The sequence below is a fragment of the Marmota monax genome, unplaced genomic scaffold (genome assembly GCF_021218885.2).
Source record: "Marmota monax isolate L192 unplaced genomic scaffold, Marmota_monax_Labrador192_F-V1.1 WCK01_AAM20220418_F8-fsc00033, whole genome shotgun sequence".
Taxonomy (NCBI): domain Eukaryota; kingdom Metazoa; phylum Chordata; class Mammalia; order Rodentia; family Sciuridae; genus Marmota; species Marmota monax.
This window is the reverse complement of record NW_026694282.1, coordinates 1,428,827-1,440,950: the sequence shown is the minus strand read 5'-3', so window position 1 is coordinate 1,440,950 and position 12,124 is coordinate 1,428,827. Positions and strand designations below refer to the sequence as shown.

The following is a 12,124-nucleotide window of genomic DNA, read 5'->3' as shown; positions in this document are numbered from 1 at the left end:
TTTTTTCTGTAAAAGTACTATTATCTTGTCTAGGGTCATAGCCATGGTTTGGTGAAATAATACATTTTACTTAGAGTCATAATGGAAAACCATCATACAACAATTACCCTCAAATAACTGACTCATCAGAAATTTGTGGAAAACCCCAAATCTGTAAAAGATTATGTGACAAAAGAATTCACTTGTTTAGAAATTTAGTTACTTCTTCATGGAGAAAGAATGTGTATGTGTGTGTGTGTGTGCGCGTGCGCACGCGCATGTGAGCACGTTGGGACAAGGACAACACTGGAATCCTCAAATATTCTGGTTTGATTTCATGTGGGAAAATATCATTTGCTTGCTGGAGAGAGAGAGAGAGTAATTTATTTTATCCGTAGTAATTTCTATTAGAACAGAATGAGTATACCAGAGAGACCATTTATATACTTTTAACCTTATTTGCTATTTAGAAAGTCATCTCTTCATAAGCATTATGTATACGTTCTGTCCCTCAGAAAAAAAATATAAGCATATGTATGAATGTTATTGTAATTTGCAAACTATCTCCCAAGCAATGTTCTGGAAAGGAAGCATTATCCCAGCAGAATAATTAAGCACCAAGGCATGAAAAAAATGTTCGTTATGAGCAATTCATAATAGCTCTCAGGCAATTAACGCTCTGACAAACAGAGGTAACAACTGATCTTGAAGAGTACATAAACTACATTTAGTGGCTTATCATTAAAACAGTTTGGCAATTCGCATTTTCATTTGTCACTTCTGTAGAGACACAAGGGAAATCAGAGTTCCTTGAGAATGACTAAAAGGCTGTGCAGGAGTAGTTAGTATTTCGGCTGTCTTTCAATTATTGTCTGGCTTGCTTGTACAAGCAAAAAGATATAATTCCATATAAGTCAAATTAAATTCCACCCGTTATCCGTGAATATTTTCACTGTAAAGGGAATAAAGAGAATTATGCCAAAGGAAGTGAACATCTCCCATGGAAGTGTATTTGCATAGGGGAGGCATCTCTGAATTGGAACTTCAATCATTCCCTTTTGTCTTCCCTATTCTGATTAGAAGATTTCATGCTAATTCATGATTGTGTTGTTATTTGTATGCAGGTACCATGTTCCTTGTAGATGAGGGGTTCTCAACAGCCCTTACCATTAACCATTTGTCTGCCAATGATCCTGACACTGCTGCAGATGACTTGGAATTTGTTTTGGTTTCTCCTCCCCAATTTGGTTACCTTGAAAACACACTTCCTTCTGTGGGTTTTGAGAAAAGCAATATGGGCATAAGTATAGGTAAGTGATGGTTTCATGACTAGCATTAACTGTTCTATTTATGGATGTAATTGGCCAGATCATGCTTAATAACTGGGCAAGGAGTCCAAAAAGGTTCAAAGCACCATGTACATTCAAGAAATTATTATTATCAATATGATTATTGCTGATGCTTTTGAATCTATAATTTTTAAATTTTTATTCTGATTTTTCCTATGCATACGAGTTAATATCAAACTAAGTGAAGATTTCATTAATGAAGAAATGAGAATATATGTGGAGAGCCATCCTCACGCGTGACTGGGTGACTCCCAGTTTGGGTATGAGGCTTCTGGCTGTGTCGGAACTTTCCCGGCCCTCTCCTGATGAGAGAACCTGTCCGTGTGGGGGTGTGACTGACCACTGACCCCGGGGGCCCAATCACTGACCCTGACCTTGGAGTGCGGCCCCCCTCAACCTTCATTGGATGGAATTCTCCCCTGAATTTCTTGTTCCCCAATAAAAGGCTACTCCCTGGCGTGCTCGCTCTCTCTCTCTCCTGCTAGCCCTGAGTAATCCTTGCTGCCCTACGGGTGGTTCGAGGTTGGAGCCAGAGAGGGGAGCCGTCTCGGACCTGGTCATAGAAAAAGGTAACTGAGTCTGTGTGTTTTATTTCTATCTCTGCTAGCTAACTTTTATGCCAAGAACCTCATTAATGAAACCAATGCACAGGCAGCATGGTGGAAATATATATGGAAGAGATAATGTTTTTAAAGGCCCTTATAGCAGCACAGAATGCTGTAATAGAATTTATCTGGTGGGAGCTTACAAGGTCTCAGTCTCACAAGTTTTCATCATTTTAATAGATACTGGTGGAAAAGATTGGAAAACATACTATGAGTGTTATATAGAAAGAAAGTCTAAAAAGTTTAAGCAGATAACATTAATTTTGAAATCAAAATGTGTCTCAGATAATAAAATAGCTCCTGTATTTGAGGCAAAAACAAAACAACCAAAACAAAAGCAGAGAGCAAAAATCCAAATTTTCCTAAGATAATAATAATAATTAATAATATATTTTTAAGTTACTTTAGAAGTATATGATTCTGCGAGCCCTTTTTGAGGCATATCTACTTTAAATATGAGAAAGTCTGCATTTAAAATTAATTGCATCAAACATTGCCCAATTTTTCCTGTGACTTAATTCACACATGGAGCCATTTTTTGATTTAAGGCTACATCTTAATACCCAAACATTACATCAGCTAATTCCACTCAATTCAATCAGGTGCTTGATGTGTACATCAAGTAGGCCAAGAATCGTCTCCTGTTTTGCCTCTATGTGAAAGAGGTGGGCTCTTTCTTACCGAAGTATAACATGAGCTGCTCAGGCAGCAGCAGTGGTCAGATAACGGTCTCCCAGCATCCATTCCGAGGATCTGAAGAGTGGTCAGGAAGTTCCTCTGCATCCTGGTTTGTAGCTATTGCTCTTCTGTTCTCCCTGTCTATTTGAATCTTTTGATCTATGGTTTTGATCTATGGTTATCTGTTTTTATGTTAATGGTTGGCAGATGTTGCAGCTGTCCCTGACAGCAGATACTTAGGTGAACTGCCATGATCTTTTATTGGTTTTGCTGAAAAAACAGGGTGTTATTGGGTTAAAGATAAGGACCAGTACCTCGTAAATAATGCTTTTCTTACTTACCTGTTCCATCTTGGTGTGCTCTAGCTTCCTTTCACTGGAAAGACATGAAGGCTTTGCACATCAACTATGTGCAATCCAGACACCTGAGGATGGAACCGACCACTGACCAGTTTGTGGTGTACGTCACAGATGGGAAGCGACGCTCCTTGCAGACTCCATTTTATGTTATAATCAACCCCACAAATGATGAAGTTCCTGACTTTGTAGTGCAGAATATTACTGTAAGAACCTTATCATAATATTCCATTTCTCACTCATCATTTTTTTTTTGTCTTTATTTTAACCTAGTCAATTTAAATTGCTTCAGAAGCTCTAAACACACTAATTTGGTGAGGGGTAGGGAATGCAGTAACCTATATCATGTGATTACTTGAAAACTATTACTCTAATAATAACAATAATGGCAATCATCATAATTATTGCTAGCATTGGGCAATTGCATGGATACAATTACTACATTGCTTATGTATAGAATGGAGTACTTACTACATTGTAGATTCCAAGCCCTTTATGTGCATTCGTATTTAATCCTCACTGTTGACTCTTAAGGGGATGGCATTATTATTGTCATTTTGTAACTGAAGAAATTAGGCTTAATGAGGTTAACTAAATATCCTAAATAATTCTTGCACATACTAGTAATGGGTATGATATTGTGATTTGTTTTTGTTTTTAATTTTTAAATAGGGATAAATTTTATCTACTACTCTATAGTTCATTTCCTAAAAACAAGATTGTGTAGATTTAAAATATTTCACATTAGTATATAACTCTTTTTAAGCAATTTATATGTATAAGTACATATAAATGTAAATGATTATTTAATCCAGACATATGTATTAGCAAATCCTGAAGAAATAGGATGAACACAGGCTTTGGAATTAGAGGGACTTGGGGTCTTGCTTTTAATAGGTGTATGATCTTGGGCTTCTGTTTCCTCATCTGCAAACTGTATATAAAATCTTCTTTGAGGGTTAGCCATGATGATTGAGATGGCCAGGCACAGAGCAGACCCTTAATCAATAGGTGTCATTATTATTATTGTCATTGTTGTATTTGTTATCTTTTTTCTGTTATTGGCCAAAGTCATTATTTTGGTTTTTTTTTCCTGCTAAAAAAATTACATTCTAAATGTGAAAGTCTTTGTTTTTAATTTTCTACTGAATCTTAATGGTACATGAGAGTCACCTCAGCATTAAATTTAAGAGGCAGTTCCTGCCTTTCCTATTTTGTTGGCACATGGGTTTCTCTGGAGAGCCCCTCAGTAATTATGTGAGACAAAAAAAAATATACAAATGATTCCTTCTATACTTACCTCCATTGTGTTGTATGTGACTAGGGTTGGGGCTTCAGAAATAATTAGGCTACTAGGAAGTTGTCCCTTGCTCTTTAGAAGTAATCATGCTTTTTACGTGTGTCTTCCTTAGAGAAAGCTGTTATAGGGTAACAAATATGGAGTACCAGTGTCATTGGCAGAGGCGACTAAGCTTCAAGGAATATTTTTCTTTCTTGTGAGAAAATGTATTTATTTTGTGGATAGCTAGACTTTTATCACATGGTGCTACAAAAACACTTGAAGTTTTAGTTTATTGTAATTCATTCCAAACCTGTCAACTTATAAATGTCTGCCTTTTATGAGTATTGATCTAAATTTTGCATTGTTATAATCTCAATAAATAATTCAATCTCCAACAAAGAATACCACATTTTTTTTCAGTAAAATTTCCTAGTACCCTTGTGAATGAACTTACCATTTTATAAATAAGAAACGTTGTCCTATACAGTGTGTCGGGGGGAAAGCCTTCATAGTTAATTTCTATGATGAATAATAATTAATAATATATTTTTAAGTTGCTTTATTAAAGTTTTTAGAAAAATACGTGAATTGTGATCAAAGATAATTTTTATAAGTGTATCATTATGAATTAATCTATGATACTGCCTCAGTCCTTAATAAGTGAGGTCAGATAAATGAAAATTAGCATCATTTTAGCCCAGGCATCATGTATGGTGAGTAACTCTTCTTTATGTGCATTCTGTAAAAAATGGTTACAGGAGGGTTCACTTCAAAGTCCATGAGATTCTAAACCGTATTTGTCCTTCAAGCTTTGATTGTGTTCTCAGCCATAAAAATGTCCTGGTGTCCTCCACCCTATTGTGCTTCTTGTTTATTGGTATCTAGCAGTGCTGGGTGTTGTCTTCCTCATAATACAGTTATTGGTGGAGAGACCTTCAGTCTCTCCTGACTTAGATTCTTGAGAATATTCATATTCTCCACAGCATGTAGCATAGTGATATTGCAGATTCCCAAGAAGCATGTATAGAATTTGTTCTCTTTTATTACTGAAATCCTGCCATATTTCAAAATAGGAAGCAAAAATATTTCCTTGTTCTCCCTATCCTCGATATGAGGGGGAAAAAGGTCAGGACATCTCAGTACCATATTGTTTAAATGACTAGATCCTGCATGAGATCATGAACATTCCACTCTCTTTGTGCTTTAAGGATTACAAACCTGAAGTGGGGTGTGGGAAAGTGGGTTAGGAAAATTTGAGGTGTGAGGATTAGGGAAAGATGAAAGACCCAGAATTAAAATACACACTCTCTGCTGTCAGAAGCATCCTTCTCAATTGTTGACTGAAATAAATAAAGAAGATATTACTGCTATAATAAAAGTTAAAACACCAAATACATGCAGTATACAAAGATATTTGTGCTATTCCTAAAACAGAAACCTAAGAATTGTAGAAAGGATGAGGTCCAGGAGGTTACAATAACAGATTGGTATCTGAAGGTGAAGGTTCTAGATTTGATTTTACAACTGAACTTTTCTGACTTCTAAAGACTATGCATCCTTTGATTGCTTTTTTCTCCCAATTTTTAAACTATAAATAATATATTCATTTAAAATCATATGTTCTTTTTGTTCATGGAAATGAAAATTGCTTTAAAACCTTCAAAAAATATAAGGGAGATTAATAGATTTGATGTTTCTTTTTATGTTCCTATTAAACGAGCAATTTCTTTTTAGGACTCATTATATATAAATGTTATGGAAAATCTGCAATACAGTATCTTAAAACGACGTTTTTAGCAGTTTGTCAAAAGAATCTAGTGGACAGGTTCTATTTCACACACACAGCTGACTTTTTGGACTTGTTCCTGTTAGGTGTGTGAGGGTCAGGCGACAGAGCTGGATTCTTCTGTCATCAGTGCTGCTGACCTGGACATCCCCAAGGACCCCTTATTGTTCAGCATCACTCAGAAACCACGTCATGGTCTCCTCATCAATAGGATGCTCAGCAAAGACTCTCCTCAGAATAAGCAGTCAGCCAACCCTGACCAGAAGCAGGAACTTGTTCACAGTTTTTCCTTGGAACTTTTCAAGACTGGTATATCATGTCCCACTTCCGTTCAATTTGTTGCTATTGATTTAATAATTTAATTTGGACTTACATGTGAACTCTAAAAGTCTAACTCACAGAAGTGGAGAGTAGAATTATGGTTTCCAGAGGCTGGGGGATGGGAGGAATGGGGAGATGCTGGTCAAAGAGTACAAAATTTCATTTAGACAGAAGGAATACATTCAGGACATCTATTGTACATCATTGGTGACTATGGTTGCTAAATATATTGTGTACTTGAAAATTGCTTAAAGAATAGATCTTAAGTGTTCTCAGTGCGCGTGCACACACACACACACACACAAAGACAAGTTATAAAGTAATGCATGTTAATTATTTTGATTTAACCATATCACAATGTGTGTATATGTATATAATATATATCAAGTATATCACATATAATATGTCAAAAATCACGTTGTATATTATAATTACATATAATTTTTATTTATCAGTTTAACAAATTAAAAAGTAATTTAAGGGGCTGGGGTTGTAGCTCAGTGGTAGAGAGCTTGCCTAGCACGTGTGAGGCACTGGGTTTGATCCTCAGCACCACATAAAAATATATAAAATAAATAAAGAAAATAATTGTTTCCATCTACAATTTATATATATATATATATATATATATATATATACACATTATAATGTATATATTATGTAGATATATATATACATTATAATGTGTATATTATATAGATATATGGAACAAATATTTTTAGAATGTAATTTAACAGAGCAAAGATGATTATAAATCATAGAAATAGAGGGTGAAGAAATAGCATTCACTTTATATTTTAATCCCTCCAGGGTTACTTCTGGGCTTTAGAATATTGATAGGCATGAAGTCCTGGCTAGAAATAATAGCTTATTGGAAAGGCAATAACATATTTTCTTTCACTTTTAGAGTACCATTAAAAATAATATTTGCAATTTTTGGTATTTTAATGTAAACTTTTATGTCATAATAAAAAATTCCCTTTTAAAATTAATGAGATCATGGAACTAAATTTTAAGAGCTTTGTCTGCCAAAATTTCCATAGTTGAAACAAATATAGAACCACATGTAATAAGGACTCATTAGTCTCTGAGGAGATAATTTGCTCTTTAGGGAAATGACACATCGAAATAGCAGCCTGAATTATTTTTTAATTACTTTTCTCCTTTAAAAAACACTGATCTTATCCCATTTCCCACTTATAAAAATACTTTTAAAAAATGTGACCAAATGGTTCAGTTTCAGAATTACTGCCTACTCTCATTCTCCTTCCTTCTCTACCTGTTTTCTTTTCCCAGTCTACAGGGTCCTTCTCCTTTTGGGCTAGCCCAGGACATGCCTTCAGAATGCAGCTTCCTGTCAGCTTACCCTGGGGTGCCCACCCATTTCTTCTCCATGTTGTCTTTTTTTTAAAATTGTATTTTAAAAAAAATCATTCTGATTAGTTATGTATGACACTAGAATGCATTTTGACACATTGTACACAAACGGAGCACAATTCTCCTTCCTCTGGCTGGACATGGGGCAGAGTCACACTGGTAGTGTAATTAGACATGTATATAGGGTGGTAATGTTCATCTCATTCCACTGTCCTTCCCATCCCACACTCTGTCCCCTCACTCTCCTGTACCCAATCCAAAGTTCCTTCATTCCACCCCCGCCATTATGGATCAGCATGCGCTTATCAGAGAAAATATTCAGCCTTCGGATTTTCTGGGATGGGCTTATTTTCACTTAGCATGATATTCTCCACCTCCATCCATTTACCTGCAAATGCCATAATTTTATTCTTCTTAGAGGCCGAGTAATATTTCATTGTGTATATATACCACATTTTCTTTATCCATTCAGCTCTGAAGGCCATCTAGGTTGGTTCCATAGTTTAGCCATTGTGAGTTGAGTTGCTATAAACATTGATGTGGCAGTTTCACTGTAGTATACTGATTTTATGTCCTTTGGGTATATACTGATGAGTGGGATAGCTAGGTCAAGTGGTGGTCCACTCCAAGTTTTCTGTTTTCAGAGTGGTTGCACCAATTCGCAAGACTTGGCTATTCTGGGTCTCTAGTATTTCCATGTGAATATTAGGCAGGTTTAAAAAATATAGTTAAATATGGTTTTTAATATTTAAGCTTTTATCTTGGGGACTGGCTCAAGATAGGGCTATATCTCTCTAATTTTTCCCAAGTAATTAAGTTTCTGTTTCATTTAAACTCTCTGACACCTTTGTTTTTATATGGTTTACTTAATAATACATCTTTTTCTCACTGACTTAAAACAAGGCCTCTGTCAAATTCTAAATTATTTTAAATAAAGAAATAATAATGGGATATGAAGGTACTTTTTAATTTTCTAAGACAAGTTTTATTTCACCCTAGTGTACTGATTAGTAAACCTTTTTCTCCCACGCAGGAGAAACTAGCCAGGACCTTGTCTTGCTAGCCAACTGCTCAGTGAGCTACACCACTGGTCCCCATGAAATCTTGCTAGTACCAGTTCCTCAGATTTAAAACAGATTACCTGTGATGTGTGTTGGGATGGTTCAATCCTAAGTGAGCTTTACTTTCTTTTTCTCCTTTTCTAGGAATGAGGTTGACCTATGTGCATGATGACTCTGAGAGCTTTGCTGACGACTTTACAATCCAATTGTCAGATGGGAAACACAAGATACTTAAAACCATTTCAGTAGAGATCACTCCGGTTAATGATGAGAAACCAATGCTAAGCAAGTAAGCCACCTAAGAGAGTCCCTTCCTGATTTTTATGAAGCTCTGTGAAGTCTGTGATCCTGGGTGAAGAACAAGTGTGTGTCCCCTAAGGAAGCCAGTATTCCATCATTTGGTCCATCTTAACTTGCTCCACCCACACAGGCATCTGGAACACTTAATGTAAATGCCAGTGAATGAAACCTCCTCTTAACAAGTCCTTTAATTATTTGATTTTCTTCTAAAATTTCCAAGTAGGTATAAAAAATAAGAATGACTGAGCATACAGCATAGAAGGGATATGCTAGTAAATGTTTAGACCTATGCCCACATGCACCAAAGTTCAATCAATATGTGTATTCTACTCAAGAATGGTAATGTTAACTGCAAACAGTCCTCACAATGGACTTGCTCAAACTTTTAAATAAGAGTGACAGAGGGAAATAATCAATCATACTCCTTTCATCATCTTGGTACTTCATGATCTACCATATTTCTACCAAGTTCCACATGTATCAACACCCCTTTTAGTAATAGAAGGCCACATTACTAAACTTCCTGAGATAGTTACAGCTACAAAATTACCATACCTCTTTGATTGCTTCAAAATCCCATGTTTTTTTTCTTTTAAAAATACATTTTTATTTTTAGTTGACATATAATTGTACACTTTTATGGGATTCAGTATGATGTTTTAGTACAAGTATACAAGGTGTAATGATTGGGTCTGGGTAACTGGGATTTCTGTTACCTCAGATGTTTATAATTTTTGTGAATTTCTCCTTTCTCTTATCTTTCTCTTTCATTCTGTCTTGTGGAGAGGAAGCGATGTTCCCCCTTTATCTCCCATATGTCCTTGAATAGATCACCTTTTGCTTCCTTCTAGTACATCCTCCATAATTTTTCCCCTCCTGCATCTTCAATTTCTCCTTTTTCCTTCCTTTTATCAATAAGACACAGGGATATGGTTAGTAGTTAAGAGAGCAAATGCTGGAGTTAGATTGACTCAGTAATTCTGTACTTTGGTGTGGTGGTGTGACCTTGAGTACACTACTTCATTGTATCTGCTAACTTCTCTGTGAATGGGGATAGTGTTTGTATCCTCTTCATAGGCTGTTGCAAGGATTAAGTGAACAAAAAACATTTAAAAGCGCTTAAAAGAATGGCTAAAACATCGTGCACAATCTTTTTTTTTTTTTTGGGGGGGGGGGCGTACCAGGGATTGAATCCAGGGATGCTTAACTACCAAGCCACATCCCCAGCCCTCTTGAAAATATTTTATTAGAGACAGGGTTTCGTTGAGTTGCTTGGGGCCTCACTAAGTTGCTGAAGCTGGGTTTGAACTCGAGATCCTTTTGCTTCAGCCTCCTGAGTCGCTGGGATTACAGGCATGTGCCATTGCGCCTGGCTCATGCAGAATCTTAAGTGTTCATTATCGTCACTATTGCAAGTAACTATCTTCATTCTGAGGACACAGACAACCCAGCCCCACACTCATTTCACTGCCAAACTTTTTGCAAGAGTAGCTTGTTCTGGTTTCTTCCATTTCTGCCAATGTCTCTAACCAACCTTTACCACTCTATTAAAGCTGTTCCCTTAGAAGTTACCCTTGGCTTTCCCACCAAATCCCGGGACTCTTGTCACCTCACTGGACCCTGGTAGAACCTATGATGCCATTTGTTTGGTGGTCCTCTTAGGTGCTGGGTCAACATTCTAGTTCCTTAACTCATAGCCCCTCAGCTCACTTGTGATTCTCTTGATGGTTGTGGGGGAATGTACCCTGCTCAGTATTAGCACCCCACCTCAGATGCCCACAGCGCCCTGCTCCACTTTTCAAATTTGGAGCTTTCTCTGAGCTGCAGTGGATCATTCAGCCCACATTCAGGCACAGCAGAGAGAACTGTAGGGATAGCCCTTAGCCTCAGGAGGTAGCAAATGAGATAAATGTGCCAGCTTCCTGTCCTCCAGAAGCACAATCTTAGTGTCGTCCTCTGTGGCTCCTCAAGAGATCCCCAGCAACTGGAGTTTATAACACATGCCTATCACCCCAGCTATTTGGGAGACTGAGGCAAGAGGATCTCTTAAGCCTAGATGTTAGGGCCGCCTGACAACACAGCAAGATCCTGTCCCTTGAAAAGGAAAAAAAAAGAAAAAGAAAAAGAAAAGGATTCCTAGTAGGTTTGAGCCCAATTGCCCATCAGGAAATATACCCTTTGCTGTCTTTTCCTTTTTCACTCCCTGTTTCTCTCCTTCTTCCTGAGATTGCCTCTCAAACAAATTACTTGCACCACAGACTTTGTCCAGGGTCCCTTTTAGAGACACCTCTTTTCTTCTCCATATTTAATACTGACACTTTCTTCTCACCAAATTCCCGCCTTCATCAGTCTGGCTTCCTGATTGGATTCATCTGTCTCTTTTGATAAAAAGCACCACTAATCTCCCTAAGCACCCAACCAACAGATGCAACAGATCCCTTTGCCTTCTAGAATAATGGGACTAATATTCTCCAGTAAAAAGATAGACCAAAGTCTCCTTTTACTGCCAAGGGGGATATCAATCCTGGTGGACAAGAAACCTCCCCTGGTCAGGTTGAAACTGAAGTGTCCTGACCTTGGCTTCACGGCAGAGGACTGGAAGTTTGTTTGTTGATGCCAGTTGGTGCTGCTCAAAGTCCTTGCTCTGAATCCCAAGTAATTCACATGTCTCAATATTTCTCAGAAACAAGCCCGCTAGAGTGGACAGAGTAGGCATGTGTAATGTCCATGGTTGAGAGCTAGAAGCACTGGTGGGAGGAGGTCTCTTCCCTTGGATGAGACTAGGGAAAGTGGCCATATTGGCTGTAGAAGCAGCAGCACCACAAAGGCCCTGCAAAAACCACAGCAGCAGCGTCCAGGTTAGAAGCACCAGCTGTTCCCACCCAAGCCTGCTGCTGTGCCAGCCTGCAGCTCAAGATGCCAGCAGCTACCTGGTGGCTCAAGCCCTGGGCAGAGATGAAGCATGATAAAGAGAACACAGGCTACCAGAACATAACCACAGAGACAAAGAGTATACTAGAGGCCCCCAGA

At 37.5% G+C, this 12,124-nt stretch overlaps 1 protein-coding gene across 5 annotated transcripts in view; it reads left to right on the top strand.

Moving 5' to 3' along the window:
• Nucleotides 1–12,124, top strand: part of Frem1 (FRAS1 related extracellular matrix 1) — a 164,877-nt gene that overhangs the window by 95,748 nt on the left and 57,005 nt on the right. For all 5 annotated transcript variants that reach the window (XM_046467407.2, XM_058586346.1, XM_058586347.1 and 2 more), the window contains 4 exons: nucleotides 1,104–1,289; nucleotides 2,977–3,173; nucleotides 6,122–6,344; nucleotides 8,939–9,083. In XM_046467407.2, the coding sequence (XP_046323363.1) occupies nucleotides 1,104–1,289; nucleotides 2,977–3,173; nucleotides 6,122–6,344; nucleotides 8,939–9,083 (751 nt within the window). The remainder of the gene's footprint in view (nucleotides 1–1,103; nucleotides 1,290–2,976; nucleotides 3,174–6,121; nucleotides 6,345–8,938; nucleotides 9,084–12,124) is intronic.